Source organism: Mustela putorius, unplaced genomic scaffold, assembly GCF_011764305.1.
Source record: "Mustela putorius furo isolate JIRA1106 unplaced genomic scaffold, ASM1176430v1.1 tig00001012_pilon_pilon_pilon, whole genome shotgun sequence".
NCBI lineage: Eukaryota > Metazoa > Chordata > Mammalia > Carnivora > Mustelidae > Mustela > Mustela putorius.
Window position 1 is genome coordinate 2,397,159 of NW_025421531.1, and position 19,800 is coordinate 2,416,958.

A 19,800-nucleotide genomic window follows, 5' to 3' on the forward strand; every position below is an offset into this window, starting at 1 on the left:
TCTACACACATTCACCAACACATCAGATCTCCACACCCCATCCTTTCTTGGCTTTTTAGTGGAGGCTTCATTACATAGTCACGGTTGGTTAATTCACTGGCCATGGGTCACTGAACTCAACCTACAGCCCCTCTCTTCTCCCCAGAGCTACAGGTGGGACCAAATGAGGTTGGGTCCCCTGGTAAACAACACCCATCCTTAGGTGACCTTGGAGCATTCCAAAAGTCACCTCATAACATAGCTCCTTTATTATTCTCATATTATTCTCAATAAAACCCCTTTATTATTCTCATCATTTAGAAAATTCCAAGGGTTTTAGGAGCTCTGTGTGAAGACCTTATTATATGTCACAATATCACAAGCTCCTAACTCTTTCTCTTCGTGTCCTTGAAAAAAAAAAACCACAAATGGCCCAAACAATGGCTGCTAATATGTAAGCACAGTCCATTCCCGACCAACTATTCCTGGAAATAGCTGACCTTGGCCTCTCCCCTCTCCTGCTAAAGCCTTGTAAAACATTCCACTCCCCTTCCCAACGTAGAAGGGAAGAAAGTCTTCTGCTACTGGTGTGCTGGAAGATTTTATTCCCCAATGCACTCCTTGTGATAAAATGGCCCAATCTGGGAAAGGGTCTTCTATTTATCCCAAGAAAAGTGGGAAGGACAAGCAACAAGGGGGGAGGGGAAGGGAAGTTCATTTCGAAGCTGGAGGAGGAAGGGAAAAGCATGTGTTAGGAAAGGTGACTGGGGAATAGTGAGGCCGATGTAGCTGGCACCCCTCCTTGGGGCTGGGCCAAGAGCCCTTGCCTTGCTCCCTCCCTCCCCACCAGCACCCCCTGAATGGCTCCCCATGCCCTGTCCCCCAACCACACACTGGGCTCTGCTTCTCAAGCCCTTGCTCAGGACCTCTTTTCCCTGAAGAGCTGTACATCCACATTTTGTCTTGGAAAGGTGACTGGCTAAAGTACCAGATTTGCCGAGGAGATGGCCTTCTAGAAATGCAGCCTCAGGGACTAACTCAAGGACAGGTCTTGATCCCAGCATTGCACTTCAGGCAGCCCGGAGTAGATGCAAGTCCTAGTTCTCTCCACGTGGCTACTGGCCCCACTCCCATCTTTATCAGAGCAAGTATAGAATTCCCGGGTGTAAAGAGGGCCTTATCAGAGGGGACGAACAGGAGGACCACCAGGCCAGGGTAGAAACTGCAGGATCTGAACCATAGCCACGGTGTCTGAAGGGCAGGGGGCTGCTCACGGACCACTGCTTCCTGCTCCTGCTTTTCCTGAACACAGTCCAAGCTTATTTGCAGAGCTGAGGAGTCTGCTAAAGCCAGGGTCTTATATCAAAGGGCCTTTTGTCTCCTGCACTAATAAACACTGGTTCATTGTTACCTTTCTTCCTGGCCCCTTCCGGAGGTAGGAGGCGGCCCAGAGCCTCGGGTCTGTGTGTGGCTCTGAATGCAGTGGTGAGAGGAGAAGAGAGCAGCCCTGCTCTGGGAAGAACATCCAGGAACGAGGGACTGGGGACTGGGGACTGGCTGACGTGATGACGTCTTTGCTCAGGGCTTCTGGTCCCGGGATGACAGGGATTCAGCTGAATGACTGCACACAATTACCTTCCTTCAGGATAAGGGTCACATCTTTTCCTTCCTGCCTTCTAAACTCAAGACTGTTCAAGTATTCCTTACTGCTTGCTTCTCAGATGAAGCACTTGATCCTTTAAAGATGGAGCTCAACATCCCTTGCTTCCATTTGCATTCTCTTTGCTTGAGCAACACTCTTCCCCATCCCCTCGGGGGTTCCTTATCTCACCGAATCCTGTGTTCGTTTGTGCTCTTTTTGTGCTGTTTTTCATCTTCGGGCACTGGCTCTCACATTGGAATCCTTTTGGAAGGCACAATCTTTGTTTCCTGCATTAGACTGGGGACTCCGTTCTTGGCAACTCAAAGCCTGGGTATGAGAAGTCATGTTCTTTAAAGGGTTTGTTAAATACTGGTTCTAGCCTCCGCTCTCCCATGGATAGTGTTTGAAAGGTCTGTGCGGAAAGTTTCTCTTTCTCTCTCAGCTTTGGACATAAGCTGCATGTTATTTCATGTAGATCAACCATCACCCATCAACAAGTTATGGCATTGACTATAGTAAATGGTAGAAAATGGAGTTATTAGATTCCTCCAAGCCTTGAAGGCAATTGCATGACTCAGGAAGAAGTTAATCACCTCCTCTCCACTGGGATAAGAAGTGAAAACTTCAGAGGGAAGAACTTCCTCCCAGCCTGTGTTCTGCTGTGCACACCCCCAGACTCCTTGAACATGCACGCCACCTAGGAAAGACCTCAGCCTGGGCCCTAAGGAAGGCCCTGGACTCAAGCATTCCAGTCAGTTCCTCGTTTCATACCCCTGCATCTTCTATGAGATGCACAACTCTCATGGAGCCTCCGCATTCTACAGAGCATTCCCACTTCCTGCCCCAACTGAAACACGCTTCTCCACCTTCCATACCTCCCCACTTATGTCAAGGGGCCTGGATTCTGTTTGGTGTTAGGGTTCACTAGATTCCAACCCTCCTCTCTCTCAAGAACCTCATTCTATAAGGATCACCTTTCCTACATAGTTAATTTGTCCCTCTGTTCACTTTTTCCTTCTAGCATATGATCTCGCTCAATTTATTCTATCTCAAAGCCAAAGCAAGACAAAACAAAAACAACCCTCCTTGACCCTAATGACCTATCAATTTCCCTAGCTTCCTTCCACCTTTAGAGCTAAGCTTAAATCTATGCTCCCTGTCTCATTTGCATTTACTCAACTCTCAGGTTGGCTTTCCATACTCAACTCTCCACCAGAATTGCTTTTGCTGAGATTTTTGGTGACCTCCAGATTTCCAAATCCAATGGGAACATTTTAGTTATTGTCATATTTTATGTATCTCGGGCATCTGATACTGTTAACCATCTCTCCTCCTAAAAACTTTTATTTTTTAGCTTCCAGAATCTCTCTCTCCCTCTCTTTCTCCTGTCTTTCAGAGAACACCTTCCATGTGTTAATTAAACAGACATTTGTAAAATGCTTATTATGGGCTAAGAACTCTACAAGATAGGAAAAGCCCAAGTTTTTCATAGAGTTTAATTTTGGTTGAGGATGAGGGAATGAAAAAGCAAATAAGAAAATAGGAGATAGTGTTGAGTACTAGGCAGAGCACTGAAGTGTGGTATGATGAAGGAAAAGATTGAGGGTCATTATTTTTTTTTAAGATTTTATTTATTTATTTGACAGAGAGAGAGATCACATGTAGGCAGAGCAGCAGGCAGAGAGAGAGGGTGAAGCAGGCTCCCCGCTGAGCAGAGAGCCTGATCCGGGCTCCATCCCAGGACTCTCAGTCATGATTCCAGCCTGAGGCAGAGGCTTAACCCATTGAGCCCCACTAGGTGCCCCAAGGGTCATTTTTAAATGGAACCTCAGCAAAAACCTCTCTGAAGATCTGAAATTTAATCAGAGACATAAAGGGTAAGAAGGAACCAGCCATGTAAGGATGAGGAGAAGAGAATTCTAGTAGAAGGAACAGCCAACCCAGAGTTCAGAGCTGGGTCAAACTTGATGTGTTTGAAGAACATGCAAACATGTTGTGCGTAGAGCCCTGGGGCCCAAAAGCATGAGCCGACAGACTTAGAAGCAGGTAGCACCCAGAAAACAAGAGTTGTCAGCTGTGTGAAATACTGCTGAGAGACAGAATAAAATGAGGGCAAGAAAGACCATTAGATCTGCCAACACGGTCATCACTGGTGACGTTGACAAGTGCAGACGTGGGGGCATGGAGTAGACAGATGCTTCTTTGAAGAGGGTGCAGGAGAGAAATGAGAATCCAGAACTATTTCATAGAGCATTTCCAGAGGAAAAGGAGAAAAAGATTGTAATCACATTTTATTGTCTTTTCCTCTCACTAGAATATTAACTCCTTTCTAATCTGGATTTGTTTTTCCAACATTGGATAGAGAAACTGTAAAATGAATGAAGGGAAGAATGAATGAGTGCACTGAAACCGGAGACCTTGATTCTATCCCCAGTTCTATTTCTTATAACCCCATGAGGTCTCCAAAACTCATTTTCTCCCTATGTAAAGTGAAAGTAATAATTCTACCTTTACATAGGTCATAGGATTGTCTGGGGTTCAGATGAAATCATTTGTTTGTGGCAGCTCTGTGATGGCAGAGACAGGACTAGTCTTGCCGAGAGGCAGATGCAAGTTCAAATCCATGATTGTACTAATTATTAACTTGAATTTGGGTAAGCAAACTCTCTGAGCCTCAGGCTTCTAACAGGAGGTTGTATCTAAATGTGTGGGGCTGTTGTGAGAATTAAACAGATATTGGAGGGGCTCAAGAAATATTAGTTGAAGTGGAGGGAAAGGAAGGAGGTCGTCAGTCTTTGTGGAACCCCACCAGGGACACCCGGTGCCTGGAGAAGAGCTGCAATCCAAATGCTGCTGGGCAGCCGAAGCCAGAGAACTCTGCTTCCTCTCATCGTGCAGGCTGCGGCTGCCAGGCCAGCAACTCCGTGCAGAAGTACTCTGGGTCTCCGTACCAGAGCAGAGGAGTGAGAGGAGTTATGAACATATGCCCAGCACTGAAAAGACCTCCTGGTATTTCCCTAAATATGTATCTCGTGTTACACAGCAACTCTGTGGATCGAGAAGAGAGTAGCCATGTGGCATGACTTGCTCAAGAGCACATTGCAGCCACGTGATGGAAGAATCAGGTCTTACAGCTCCATATGCTGGAGCTTTTCCTTACTTGCCCTCTTCCAAGACTGAAGGAGAAGAAATCAAAGGTTTGAGCTCCTGGAGAATGAGGAAGCCTTGCTCATGGTCAGCCCATGCTACCAGGACCACAAGAAGGGGACTGAAGGGGAGGGGGGAGAGAGCTTGTCATCGGAGGCTCATGAAAAGGATCACTAGCATAGGTGAGCAGGAAGCCAGAACCAGCCCTGAGCCTCCTATAAGGTGACAGTCACTTCTTTGAGATGAACCTGAGGAAAGGTACTGGACCCAGAGTTGGGGTGGACTGTCCGCCTCCCACGCAATTCAGGTGTCCACTCAGAAGGTTCTTTCTTGACCATGTGCCCAGTCTTCTTGGGCCCAGATTCCTGCCATGTAGTCACTTACTAGTTAAAGGTCAACAGTGGAGATGCTGCCTCCAGATGCTGTAAAAAGAGCATAGTCCTATCCTGATGTGACAGGCAATATAGCAGAGGTCACGGGAGAGGGAGCTCAAGAGACCTTTCCCACTGGAACATCTGAGGTTGGACAATTTTCACATGGTCTCTCTCTCTCTATTTTAATATTTATTTATTTTCGAGAGGGAGAGTGAGCAGGGGTGGAGGGAAAGGGGGAGGGGCAGAGGGAGAGGGAGGAAATGTCTTAAGCAGACTCTGTGCTGAGTGGGGAGACCATCCTGGGGCTCTATCCATGACCCCAAGAGCACAACCTGAGCCAAAACCAAGAGTTGGATGCTTAACCAACCATGCCACCGAGGCGTTCCTGTCTGTATCTATATTAAAAATTATGAGTTCATATTGATACCTCCAAATCTAATCCAAAATCACAGGGTTTATTCTAGGTTTCCTCAGGGTTTATTCTAGGTTTCCTCATTTTCTTATTTATAACTCTCTTCTTCAACAGTGAGAAACCTAGTGCTTTCATCCATAATAAAGTCACTTATTTGCCCAATCCTGTAATTCACCCAAAGTAAATTCAGAATGCTATCCCGTCAATGTGAAACATGCCTTCATCAACGAGAATCTGTCGTCAGCCTTGGACATCGTGGCATGAACCCGACTCACAGCATCTTGGACAAACGTGTCCTGATGACTGTTTTGTGGCCTGAAGCCTTCTCCAGAAGAGCCCTTGCTTCCACATTCTTTCCTTTTTGTCTAACCACACCCTTAAAGTGCACACTTGGGGCATAATAGCCTTAATACCTAAGAAGAGACAACATTTCCCTCCTGGTGGTCTCCCCTGCTGGTACTCCCCTGCCTCTAGAGCAATAAAAGCAAATCTTAGGGAGCCGAGGTTACGGAGACCTACGTGCCTTGGGTCTTGCAGCCACCCAAGACATGCTTCTGTCCCTCCTAAACCATTTCTCATCACGCCGGACATGTCAGCTGGGCTTTAGACCTCCATTGGCCTTTGGGGATGGTTTTGCATGTATTTCCCTTCCATGGAACAATCACATAGTCAAAGTTCATTTTTTTTTTTCAAAGTTAGATCGGTTCATTTCTTCCTCATTTCCTTGAATGTGGTGGGACATTCATCTTTAATAATTAGGCTTATTTGATGTTCATATTTCATTTGGGATCCTTCCACCCTCCTCTTCCAAACACACACACACACACACACACACACACACACACACACACATTCTGCTTATTTATTTATCATTTATATATTTACTTCTCGGATATGTGAAACTTTACCACAGTTCTAAAATCCGGCTATGAAAATAAGTATAACTCAGAGAAGGACTGGTGGTCTCCCCTCTCCCTCCTACCCTGTTCCCATTCCCCGGTTCCACAACTTTCCTACCCCCTCTCCGTAGGCAGCCAATCCCATTAGTTTTGGGTTTGCCCGTGCTGCATTTCTTTTTGCAAGAATGTGCAGATATAGACGTATTTTCTTAGAACTTTATACTTTACACAAGAAGTAGTGCACGACTGATGAAAAGATAAGCCTGGCTCCTGGGTCGAGAGAGGGGGCTGGAGGGGGCTTGAGTGGAGGTAAAGGGAACAACCAGAAAGCCACCACCCAAGTCCAGGAGAGAGATGCTGGGGCCCCAGCGCGGCTGTGACGGTACTGGGAGAAAAGAAAGGAGGCCAGGTTTGAGTGTTTGGAGGCGACATTGCCCTGATCTGGTGACTGATTATGAGGGTCAGGGAGAGGGCCCTGTCAGACGAGGTTTTGGTTTCTGGCTTTACGGATTGGATGGTTGCTAGTGTCCCTTGATGAGATATAAGATGTTGTAAAAGGATCCTATTTGGGGGTAGGGTCCCCCACCGGGGTCGGTTTGGACCTGCTGAATCTGAAGTGGAAACAGAATAGACACTTGAGGCATACAGCACAGAGGGAAGGTCTGAAGAGAAAAGTCTCAAGCTGCGCCAACTCTGCCCTGGTTTTCCGGACACTTAGGTCAGGAAATAAGAGTACAGAAGCCCAGCGAGTACAATCTGCACCCTGTTCCGGTAGGGGGGTGCTCCCCCACCACCAAGCAAATCTGTGACATCAGCTGGGTGTCCTCTAATTCAGCTCGGCTCTGACACTACTACCCAGAGACACCATCAGACTCCACAGGGGGTGGGGGACGGGAGGGGGTGGGGTCCAGTCCTACCGGTCGGCCCCCCACTGCAGACACCAGTGTCAAGTCCAGCTCGTCGGTCCTCTGTGTTCCTGACCAGCTGGCTATACAGTAGAGGCTTCCAGCACCCCTCATTGGATCTGACTGAAGTGTTAGAGTGGCTCACGGAACTCAGGAAGCCCTTTTCCTCCCGAGATAACCGGTTTATTACAAAAGATATGAAAGGATACACATCAACAACCAGAAGAAGAGATACACAGGGCAAGGTCCCAAACAAAGCGGCTTTATCCTCATGGTGGGTGTGCTCTGGTTCTCCAACCTGGATGCTTTCCAAATCCTGTCCTTTGGGGGTTTAAGGTAGTTTCATTACATAGGTATGGCTGATTAAATCACTGGCCAATGGCAATTCAACTTTGTCCTCCTCCAGCCCCTCTTTCCCTGCCCGGAGTTTTCCTTTTTTTTCTAGGGGTTTTCCTTTTTTTTTTTTTTTTTAAGATTTTATTTATTTATTTGAGACAGGACAAGGATGAATGAGAGAGAGCACAGGCAGGGAGAGGGAGAAGGAGTCTCCCCAAGGAGCAGGGAACCTGATGAGGGCTCCATCCCAGGACCCTGGGATCATGACCTGAGCTGAAAGCTGATGCTTAACCCACTGAGCCACCCAGGTGCTCCTCTAGGGGCTTTCCCAAAGTCACCTCATTAATATAAAAAAAAGATACCTTTATCTCTTTCATCACAGGAAATCCTAAGGGGTTTTTGTTGTTGTTGTTGTTAAAGATTTTATTTATTTATTTGACAGAGAGATCACAAGTAGGCAGAGAGGCAGGCGGGGTAGGGGGGTGGAGCAGGCTCCTCACTGAACAAAGAGCCCAATGCGGGGCTCAATCCCAGGACCCTGGGATCATGACCTGAGAGGAAGGCAGAGGGTTTAACCCACTGAGCCACCCAGGTGCCCCATCCCAAGGGTTTTTAAGAGCTCAATGCCAGAAACAGGGACAGAAATAAAAACCAAATGTGTATTTCTTATTTACAAATCAAAATATTGCAGGAAGATATTCCAGTCCCATGCAGAAGAACAAAACCTTAGTGGTTGCTCCAACCTCTCCTTACAGGAGGCTTGCTACTCAGGGCAGTGTGCCCTGGTGAAGAGCTGGTGAAGATTGTGCCTTCCCAGTGGGTGAGGTCAGAGGCAGAGGGCTATCCTCGCCCCTCTAGGTGGAGGTGGGATGACAGAAGATTGGGGCTGCAATCATGCTTGATTTCAAGTCACCCTAGAAAGCTAACGATGCTGTGTTTGAACTAATTTCAACTAAACCACATCCCCACGGCTCACAAGACCTACACAGGACCTTGGCTATTATAGGGTCCCTGCCAAGGGATTGGGGTTGGAGGAGTCACTGGGAGAGGGGACCAAACCTCTCTCCATATGCAAGCAGAAGGACATAGCGGGTTGCAATCAAAATTAGGCCCTTTGATTTCCTTAGGGAGAGTGTAGTGGGGGTCAATATCCATTGGAGGTGTAGATGCCAAAAGTCAACTTATGTTGTTTCCTCCTCCCTGTTTTCAGGCCTGAAGGTAAGGAGGTAAAGAACATTCCAGAGTTCATTTCAAGGAGATAGCCCTATTAGTGGGGTTACCTATTAGTGTCTATTAATGTTACCTATTAATGTCTTACCTATTAATGGGTAAGACATTTTTTGAAAAGTCTCTTGGGGCAGATGCTCAGATTAGGAGGGGGCTCTGACGGTGGGTGTGTGGCGGGGGGACCTTCCTGGTTGACCAAGAGCACAGCAGGAGGGGAAAAGAAGATGGAAAGGGTGGCATGGAAGGTGGTAACAGGTGTGTGCCTTGTGTTAGTTCCCTTGCTATCTCCAATATTTAGTTAAAAACTCAGAAAACAATAAACACCCTTAAAGTAACTTGATTTTCCATAAGAATCTATGAAAGGCCTAGGCTTTGAGGCTGGCCCAGTGCAGCTTCAAATGCACTGGGAGGAACTTGCTGGGAATGGGGACAGTGAGACTGAAATGGGGCAGCAGTGCATGGAGTGGAAGGGAAAACATTGTGGCAAGGCGCTAGCACAGCACACCAGACCCAGAAAACACAGTATCATGAATAGGTTGGCTGCAGGTTCTGGAAATTGGAGGAAGGCTTTTTGACTGTTTCAGGCTGAGCAATTCAGGGGTAAGATAATATTAATCCAATCTTCAAGGGCACCCATTGGTGTCTGAATTACATATGTATATGATACTAATATTAATAGATTCCATTTATTTTATTTTTAAAAAATATTTTACTTATTTATTTGAGAGAGAGCAATCACAAGCATGGAAGGGGTAGAGGGAGAAGCAGACTCCCCACTGAGCAGAGAGCTCAATGTAGAACTTGATCCCAGGATCCCGGGATCGTGGCCTGAGCAAAAGGTAGACACTGAACTGACTGAGCTACCCAGGCTCCCAATAGATTCTATTTATCGAGTAATGTGCTCTGTTTTTCATATGTATTATCTCATTTGGATTCTATTTTCATAACAACTGTAACAGGTAAGTAGTATTACTACTTCTACAGGGTTCATTCCTATTATAAGTTCTTATAACTTCTTTATTTTTTTTAACTCCATGTTCAGACTAAATAACTGTGGAATAGCATATAATTCCCTAAACTTCCCAAGGAAGTTAAAGAAATCAAAATAAACTGAAAAGGAAACTGAGGTGCAGAGTACCTGACAGCTTAACTCCTAAGCTTGCACTCTCAATCCTCTCTCCCATCTACCCATCCATCAAACCATCCACCCACCCATCTATCCATCCATCGATCCATTCAGCCATCCATCCACCCACCCACCCATCCACCCACCCACCCAACCATCCATCCATCCACCCAACCATCCACCCATCCACCCACCCACCCACCCATCCATCCATCCATCCACCCAACCATCCATCCATCCATCCACCCACCTAACCATCCACTCACCCATCCATCCTTCCATCCATCCACCCACCCACCCAACCACCCATCCATCCATCCACCCAGCCATCCTTCCATCCATCCATTTGGACATACACCTTTCTGACTATATCCTTATCCACTTACAGATGTAATTCTTTTTTGAGTGTGGGGGGTTAGATTAGATAATCTAAAACTTTTCTTCCAGGTCTTAGGTTCTATGAAGTATATTTTACCTTAGACTAAATTGTGTTTATTTTGGGCAAGGCATTTGACTTTCTAATTAAGTTGCTCGGATTCATTTTAACATATGTTTCAGAGCTGGCATGGGTCTAGGAGATAGCCCAGTCCAAGTTCGCCATTTTGTAAGACGAAGTGACTCACTAAAGCTCATCCGGTCCAGAGCTTTGCCAGGATACCCTTCTGTTTCAGATTATTTTTGAACCATGGCTACATGGCGATTGCTGAATAAGGACAATGATCCAGATAGGCCAGGAGCAAGAGGGAATGGCAGCCTGGAATCAGAACATCATCTGGTTTTTATCTCACTTATATGCCAAGGGCCAATGATGACAATGATGATGATGGTGGTGGCAATGGTGATGAGGCAATGTCTCCTGTGATTCACTGAGCCCTTATATCAAAAAGGATATGGATTCTTGCTTCCTGCCAACTAATGCCTGATTCATTCCTGAAAGATGTCTACCTCATTTAAAATGTCCCAGGAAGTTTGAAACCTAGTCTCTATCTCTTCCTGATTTGAGCCATCGTTCCCTCCTGTTCTGTGTGTTTATTCTTTTTCTCCTTTTTAAAAATGAATGCCGATAGAATAGCATATAGTTCCCTGAACACACAGCAAAAGGAGTTGAGTGAAGCAAAAAAAAAAAAAAAAAAAAAAGTGAAGTACATGTTCATGGGCAACAAGACATTGACGATAAATCAAAAGCTGGGTTTGGAAACAGAGACGCTGACTTCACTGAGACACAAACACCATATTCACACAGATCCCTTTCTTTCCCAATTCCAGGAATTCTGGCGTGGGTGAAATTGAGTCACCTGGAGGGGTGCCAGAGCCTAGTTGGTACTTTGGACTTTTACTTGCAGCAAAATCTCTCCCATTTCCTCTCAGAGCTGAATTGGTTGAGCTCTCAGCTTCCAACCCTGTCTCCCTTTTGAGAAGGAAGAAATAAGATGCAGAGGATAATACTATCATTTATCGAGTATCTACAGTATGTCAAGCACTGAGTTTTACATATTTTATGTCACTTATTCACTTCAATGATATTGAAAGGGTGGTATTATTATCCTCATTTTACAGATAAGAACTCCAATGTCCGGAAAGTTAGAGCGCCAGCCCCAGGGTTCCCAAATTGGCAAGTGATAGAGGTCAAATTGAGCTCAGATCTATATGCTTTATAGTCACTCACATGAGGTAAAGAGCATGGCTCCTCAGATTCCGAGTGGGACATGATTTCTCCTGCTCGTCCCACTGGTCTCCACCTTCTCTAGTCTGGGAGTTTCACCTTTGACAGTATGACTCTCCTCCTCCTACACATAATCACAGATCAGGGATGGAGTGGTCTGTCTTCCATGCTCATACAGATTGTAGATCTTAAATCTTCAGCTCAAGCTTTAACTCATAACATCAAGTAGGGTGTGCTCTCCCCTTCTTCACCTGCCCTTTCTTCCATAGAATTAAAACCTCCTTTTGCACACGTGTGCAAAGCCAAGTTTCAAGGCGGCCTCTGGCAGACCATTCTTCCCACGATGGAGAGAGGCAACTGCGAGGAAACCAGGCCCCTCCCCTGACTTCTGTGTAGGCTAGCGCTTGGCCCCGCCACACCAAAACAGGGTACGGCACTCCCAGGGTAATACAAGAGGGGTGATTCAGCTGTCAACACACTTAAGGACACAGATCCCACCAGGCCAGGCTGAGAAGCCAGCTCCTCTCTTGGTAGATAGTGTGTTCCCAGTAGCCTCAAGACTGCAGCAGGCTAGAGCAGAGTTACAAGGCCAAGTGGAAGTAGAGCTGTCACATAGGTTTTTGATATCAAAGGAATGGCCTTTACAAAGTTCCATCCAAAATCTTTCAAGAAGGGACCACACGCAACAGTGAGCCCACTCTTGCCTCCACCCCACTGGTCCAAGCTGAAAGAAGAGCGATCCTCCATGGAGAAACGAGGCGGGATAAAACTCCTCCCGTGGGTCTAGCCTCACCTTCAGGATGAAAGATGTCCCTCTTCAAAATGAGGGCAGCTGGGTTAGCGTTGATATCCTATTCTTGAATCGCAAAGACCATCCTAAGAGTCAGACACGCCCTCTAGAGGGTAAGGACCTGGGGAAGCAGGAAGGGGATTGCTCAGGGAGCAGGCCTGTCACCAGCTGAGGTATGTTTGTTGGAGACATTACCTTTACCTGGGAGTAAGGATTTAAGAGGAGAAACTCACCCACCTGTGTTGATGCGAGGGCCCCCCCCACTTTCCTACCATGTCTTACTTTATAGGTAGCACCCAGTTTCCCTATTAATCAAGCAATAAAAAAAAAAATAATAAAGTGATCGTTCCTCGGTCCTCCTGAAAAACGCACATGAAGCAGTTGAACCCAACACAGCACGTGTCAAACAGTCCTCCAGAGGGGGGCCTTCTCTCTCTGGGTGAGTCTGTCATAGAGAATGGCTTGGCCAGTTCTGCGAGTCCCTATCTGCTCTGACAGACCCGGTCCTGACCCAGGGCCAGGGAAGCCGCAGGATTTTGGGTGTGTGTGTGGGTGAGAGTGTATACAGAAACCGTCACACCCACACTCCACATACCATGACCGGGTGGAGCCATGTTGTCTGTATCTTAATCTTTTCATCATTTTCAGAAATACTATGCTTTGACAGTGCTGAGTCCCTAGGGATGCAGCCCAGAAATGCTCAGCTGACCTAATAGACACCTTTCCAATAACAGTTCCCCTTATCTGCCCCTCAGATCTGGGAATCCTGCCTTCTAACCACAGCCACGAATGATATTTATTTCCTTAGGGGAAGCAGGGGTCATGTCTAGCTCTGCCTGATTTCCAAGCGTGTATCCACAAGCCCATACCACCCACTCCTAGTACCTACCCTCTCTTGGCATTTTGCCACGTTGCACAGCGTGGCCAGGGAATTAGGGTTCTAGTAAGTTATTAAAGTGCTACTTTCCAAAGACATCATAGAAAAAAAAAAACACTCAGTATGGTCTTGAACAATGTTTAATCTCTGACGTTTGAGAAGACACTTCAGGATCTTGAAGGGCCTGAGGGTTGAGCCTTTGACAGTGACCGCAGATCCTGAGGGTGCCACGTTTGAGAGGCGGCACGCAGCGTGGAATGAGAAACTGGGGACCCCGCTCTGTTACTGCATGGCAGAGTGACCACAGATAAGTCCCTTGCCTTCCTCAACTGCGTGGGACAGGAGAGGCTCATCTCTAAGATTCCTCCTAGCTGTGATAGTCTGTGAATAACTCGCAGAGAATGTACTGGGTTGCCTTCCCATAGAAATGGAAGAAAAACTACGTGCGGTAGTCAGTAGCAGGGACAAAGGCCTCAGATAGCTCTTCGGTATTTCTAAAGAGTCAGGGCTTAGACTCCCATCTCTGCACTGGCCCAGCCCTGGGGTCAGTCCTGCGTGGGCTGAGGTACGGAGCAGGAGATCAGGAACTGCAGAGTCAGGGACCACTACTGGGTTTATGCTTCCAAATTCGTCAATCCCACAGACCAGGATCGTCCCTGGTAAGAAGCGTGCTGGGTGGTCACTTGTCCTGCCTTCTCAGGCCAACCAGAGCCCTCCCACTCCCAGTCCTCAGAGAGGTTTAGTAACAGGGATGTGCCCTGTCCTTGGGACTGGGGACAGTAAGAAGGGGGCAGTGAGGGGGACAGTGTCACTGGGGACAGTCAGTGACAAACCTGCTCCTCCAGGCCACTGTCCAGAAGTTCAGAAGCGAGAGAGGGATCCTGCAAGGTGAACCAGTCCCCTTCCATACTGGGATTCCGGCAGACCCACATTTCATAAGACCCTGCATTTGCCTAATGTCGCCGGAACAGCCATTGTCTCACCTGCCTTTTTTTCTCAGGCTTAGCCACCCGGTCCCCTCGGTTCTGGCTTGGCTGAACTCTCCCTGGGGTAAGATGATCTCCAACACAAGCAATACTCTGAGCAATGACTCCTTGTGTCATATAAATAGCTTCAGTGATATATATATAGTTTACAGCACACACACACGCACGCGCGTGTGCACACACACACTCTGTCTTGTGGAAATCATCTTCGGGATGATTTGGGCAAGGATTGGCACAAGCATTGGCACAATCACTCTGAATATAAATGTACATGTGTGTCTAGAATCCCATCTCCCCCTGCCCTTTGCCTCAGAGAGAGGAGCGCACTGAAGGGAAGCCTGCTCGTGCCCAAGCTCCGAGCTGTTGTGGGGGAAAGGCTCCGAGCCTCCTCCTGTTTGGCAGGGGTGAGGCGGGGGCTGTGGGGTGGCCGGCGGCTACTCCTTCAACAGACCCAGCTTCTTCAGAGCTTCCCTTCTGTGCTCATTGGGGACGCCTTTTGGGGAGATTTTGACACTGACGTAGGGGGGTCGAGGCAGCTTGTCAGGGCTCTGTCCTCGGTAGGGCAGGTGCCTGCTGCTCTGCTCCTGCTCCTGCTCGGCCAGCTTGCCCACCTGGATGCCTGCAAAGTCCTTCCCCGTGCCCAGGGAGGCAGGGCGGGGCCGTGAGTTACGCAAGACATTAGGAGACATCTTGTCCAAGAAGGAGCCTTTGCCCAGAGAGGTGCTGGTTTGGGGGCTGGGGTCTTTCTCAGCCGAGAGGTAGCTGCTCAGCCCCACGCCCGAGCGCTCCAGAGTGTTGGACTTGAAGTTCATCTGTCTCAGGCCCGGGATGTCGCTCTCCTGGAGGGTCAGCCCTGAGTCTGACTTTGGCTGAGTCAGGGGCTTACTTAACCCCGGGGCCTTAGGGATAGGAATTGGCACGGATTTGGCCGCTGGAACCTTCCCTGGAGTGGGTTCCTGGGCTCGAATCCAACCTCTGCCTGGAGGAGACCCCTGAGCTGGAGTGGGACTCGGAGCCTTCCCTGGGGTGGTTCCCTGCGGCGGAGCTGGGGCTGGAGCCTTTCCTCCAGCAGGTGCGGCGGCTCTGCCCTGAGCTGGAACCGCAGGCCGAACTGGTGCTGGAGCTGGAAGGGGGGCCTGGAGCCAGGTGGAGCTGGTGCGTTTACCTAAGTGGGGGCTGGGCTCGTCCTGGTCTTGGGGTAGCCCCAGCTTCTCAAGTGCTTCTCGGCGTGCCTTCTTCTGCTCCTGCAGTGAGGACGGGGCCAGGCCAGGGTCTCCAGGTCCGGCCTCGGCATGGCGGGCCAGCCAGTTCTGGGGCTCGCTGTGGAAACTGCTGCGACTGCTTTTCAGAACGATATTGGGGGGCAGTTTCCGGGGCTTAGAGGCTGTGAGGGGGGCCAGGTGGGCACCAGGGTCTCTCCCTGATGGGACAGGAGCATCTTCAGCTCTCATATTCTGAGACGAGGTGGAGGTGGCTGAAGGCGGCCTAGACTGTCCTGGGCCGCCTGTTGAGCCTTCCTCCTTGGCTTTTTGGGACATGGCCTCTGAGAAAGTCTCCTTGCTCTCCTGGGGGCTGACTGACGTGTGGGTCTGCTGCCGGGGCTCTGTGGGCAGGCGGCCTCGCTCCTGCGGCTCGGGCGGGGTGTCCCGGAAAGCCTCTGGTGGAGGGATGGGCACTGTGTCCAGGGCTGGGGCAGGTGGCTGGGGGCTGGCCAGAGCCTGGCTGGGCTCACTGCTTTGGCTGACCTGCTCTGTCTCAGGCTCCGGGACAAGGCCTTCCACTTCCCCTGGGCTGTGGCTATGAGTCTGAGTGGTGCTTTTCCTGAGGTTCTGGTTGATGCTGATGTGGATATTTCTGGGAAGGCTATAGGACCCAGACTTGAGGCCCAGGTCTTGGAGCTCAGGAAGATGGGTTGAGCTGGGCTGAGTCCCTCTCCTTGGCTCTGGTTCTTGCTGAACGATCTTCTCCCCTGGATACCCTGCAAGGGGGCAGGAGAAGAGGCAAAGAAGCACGGACAGAGGTGAGAACCCTGTTGCCCCCTGAAACACAAATGCTTCCTGAACTCTGATCTCCACTTAGCAATGGGTTTTGTTTTTTGTTGGTTCTCTGCTCTTAAAGGGGCCGCACTGTTGCCTGGATATCATTTAGACCAACAGATGGACACCAGTGGATTCCCTTCAACCACGAATTCGTTTCTCATGGTGGTTGAAGAAAGAGCAGCCTCACGTAACTCCATGCCCTTGCCTCGAGCTCTTCCTAACTGTCTACAGAGAGAACAGGGTTAGAAAGGGCGTCAGGACAGCCCCTCCAACTATCCTGGGGCTCCTGGCTCACTGAGTCCAGGGGAAGCACTGAACACCAATGGCAGTAACAGCCGATGTGGTTTGTCCAGACCCCTGCCTTCCTCCACCTTCAGTTTCTTTCTTTTTTTTTCTTCTTTTTTTTTTTCAGATTTTATTTATTTATTTGATTAGGGGAGGGGCTGGGGAGAGGACATGTGCCGGGGGAGCGGCAGAGGGAGAGGGAGAAGTAGACTCCCCACTGAGCAGGGAGCCCTACGTAGGGTTCCATCCCAGGACCCTGGGATCATGACCTGAGCCGAAGGCAGATGCTTAACTCACTGAACCACCCACGTGCCCCCACCTTCAATTTCTATAAGCACCTGAATGATTCTGTGACACCACAGCCGCCCCATACCAGAGAGTGACATGGGCTCTTTCCTTCCAGCAAGCTAGGCAAGTGTATCATGCGCCCTGGGCCAGGGAATCAGTCTCAGGAGGCAGAGAAGTCCTTGCCCCCACTTCCTGTTCTATCTCCCCAGAGGGTCTAACACGTCGTCAATCGGTATTTGCTAAATGCATGAACATGCGGTTGTGGTCCCAATACCAGTGGGGCTGTCCTCAGGAGTAAAGTGCCCCCCTCATTCTGAGACAATCATGGCCACACTTGCGTGCCATCCTGTCCCCCCTTCTACGGAGCCTCAATACCACTGGCTTTCCACATTCTTGCACAAGAGCCTTGAGGTACCACCCATTGAAGTTAAGGGAGCGCTTCCCTCTTATCTCTTGCAACCTGATCCTCCTGGGTCATCCTGATTAGGTCTCCTGGCTAGCTCAGTGTCCCCAGAGCCACCACCCACCCCTCCCGGAATCCCTCCCCCACCTCTGTGGTCCTGTCTCTTTAGAATTTCTCTGTGAGAGAATGGGAGCTGGCCAAACCCTTTTCCCTCCCAGGCCTCTGACATTTCACAGAAAGACAGGCAGCTGGCTTGTCCTCAGTCCCTCCTCCTCTCCAGGGCAAGACCTTAATTCCAGCCAGGAGAGTGGAAAGGAGCTGCTGTTATCCTTCAGCCCGTGACCCTTAGAGCAGAGGGCAAATAAGGTGCAAAGCAGCCGTAAAGATGTACTGGTTTTCTGGATTTGTGAAAGGTGTCACCCCAGAAGGTCTCTCTTACCCTGGGGAGCAGGCTGGGTTATGGGCAGAGCTTGGGGGCCTTGGGGAGCTGTGTCTTGCTCAGACTCGTCAGTAGACAGTCCGCTGTCAGCCTCAGTGTCCAGTGAGCCGATGGTCTCCTCCAGGAAGAGCAGACACTCTTTCTCTTCAGCGGACAGGAAGTCGTAGCTGCTGTCACTCTGGAATGAGGCGTGGAGAACAGAGAGGGAGAGGGAACTGTGAGAGGCAGCTCCACAGAAACTGGTGGGGCTGAGAACACCCTGCGTCCTGAAGGAATGCTGAAGAGCTGGAAACCTTTCTGAGAGGCTTCTCCGCAAACCTGTGGGCATTGCTTCCTGAAACTGCAGGCACGGACCAGGCAGAGGCTGCCGAGCTGTTGGCCCGCGAGTTCCCAGTGCTAGGCAGCCAGATGGCAACTGACCTTTTTTGCCCAGTCCTGCGTGGAAGGCTTAGAGGCACCGATCCCAGGTTCTAATTCCAATTCCTCTGTGTGAACTATGTCAAGCATTTCACTTTCTATGTTTCCGATTTAGCTCTAAATTATATGGACAACATAATGATTTGACCTTAAACTTGATGGTATCGTTTTTAACTTTCCAAAGGACTTTTGCATACTCCATCTGGTATGTCAAGGACAGCAGGAGGACAATCAAGAAACTGCAGCCAACCACTGGCTTTCAGGCCAATGGGAACAGTGGTAGGACTAGCCCCAGATACATTTACTAAATAATTTACTCTTGACTTTGAAATGCATTCCATACAGGATTTTTTTTTTCCTTTGTGTATTTACTTTCTTGATGGCATTTGGCTCTGGCTAACAGTCAAGTAAGTGTGCATTTCTTAAGCAAATATTAACTTGAAGCGGGGAGGGTAGAGAAACTGGATGGGTATGGGAGGAGGAGAAAGCAACTTAGTGTGAAATATCAAGAAGCTATTAAAGTAAATAATTGTCGTGATGAAAAAGCACATAGGGGTATTTGGAAATAAGTGTTATGGCCATTTTAAATGGTTATTGCTTATGTTCTACAAGGCTGGCAAGATCCAAAGAAGAGTCGCTCTATGAAGTTGAAGGTTGAAGGGAAAACCAGAAGGGAAATGGAAATGTGAGAAATTTGGCCTGAGTCTCTGAGTTCCTGGCATGTATCTCAAATCTCTTCCTAATATTTGAGATACTTCAGAGTTATATATTTCCAGACCCAGTCAGATGGCCAGGGAAGATTTCGAGACAGCCCTAAATACATCCTGGGAGATGGTCGTTGGAACACTACCAGTTCCCAGGGCTCCTTAAAGAACCATTGTCAGTTGGCAAAAGCGAGGCTTACATATCAAAGGAAGCCCCAGGTATAGCCTTTGGAAGCCCTGAAGTCAATTCCAAGGGTTCCCTGAACAAAATCTTCTTCATTGCCCTTTTCTTCCTAAAATAGCCTTGCCAAAGATTAGCCAACTCTGAATTTCTCCTTTGTGGATGAAGCACTTTGAAAACCTATAATCCTTGCCACATTCTATGTCCGGTCGTATGGAACTGCCCATACTGGCCTCAGCCTTACAGAAACAGAAAGAGGTCTCTGGGGACTTCTCAGGTCAAAAAGAAATGATATACAGACTGTCTGCACTTTGGATTGCACGCGCGCACGTGTGTGTGTGTGTGTGTGTGTGCTGCTTTCTCTATTCGATTTTTACATACCCAAACTCACAGACTATATTAAACATCCTTGACATTTGGGAGAGATCCTTATAATCCTTAAATTTCCAAGTACCTCTATAGGATATAAAGCAATAGGGCATAAATTCTCAAGGTTACTATGTATGTGATGAACACCAAGAACCAAAGAATGCCTACGTTCGGACATACGGCGGACTTGGCTCTTTCACACCAGCCTTAGAGCAACTGAGATTTAAATTCATTCTCAGAAGAATTACAGAGTACTACATGCCACTCTCTGTTAAACATGATGACTTTGGAAGATTCGGAATCTCTGCTCAT

General features: G+C 48.5%; 1 protein-coding gene across 3 annotated transcripts in view; it reads right to left on the reverse strand.

Moving 5' to 3' along the window:
• Positions 1–13,501: 13,501 nt before the first annotated feature.
• YOD1 (YOD1 deubiquitinase) overlaps positions 13,502–19,800 on the reverse strand; it is a 32,383-nt gene continuing 26,084 nt past the window's right edge. For all 3 annotated transcript variants that reach the window (XM_045086999.1, XM_045086998.1, XM_004756178.3), the window contains 2 exons: positions 17,818–17,995; positions 13,502–16,341 (listed from right to left, as the gene is read on the reverse strand). In XM_045086999.1, the coding sequence (XP_044942934.1) occupies positions 14,798–16,341; positions 17,818–17,995 (1,722 nt within the window). In that variant the 3' untranslated portion in view covers positions 13,502–14,797. The remainder of the gene's footprint in view (positions 16,342–17,817; positions 17,996–19,800) is intronic.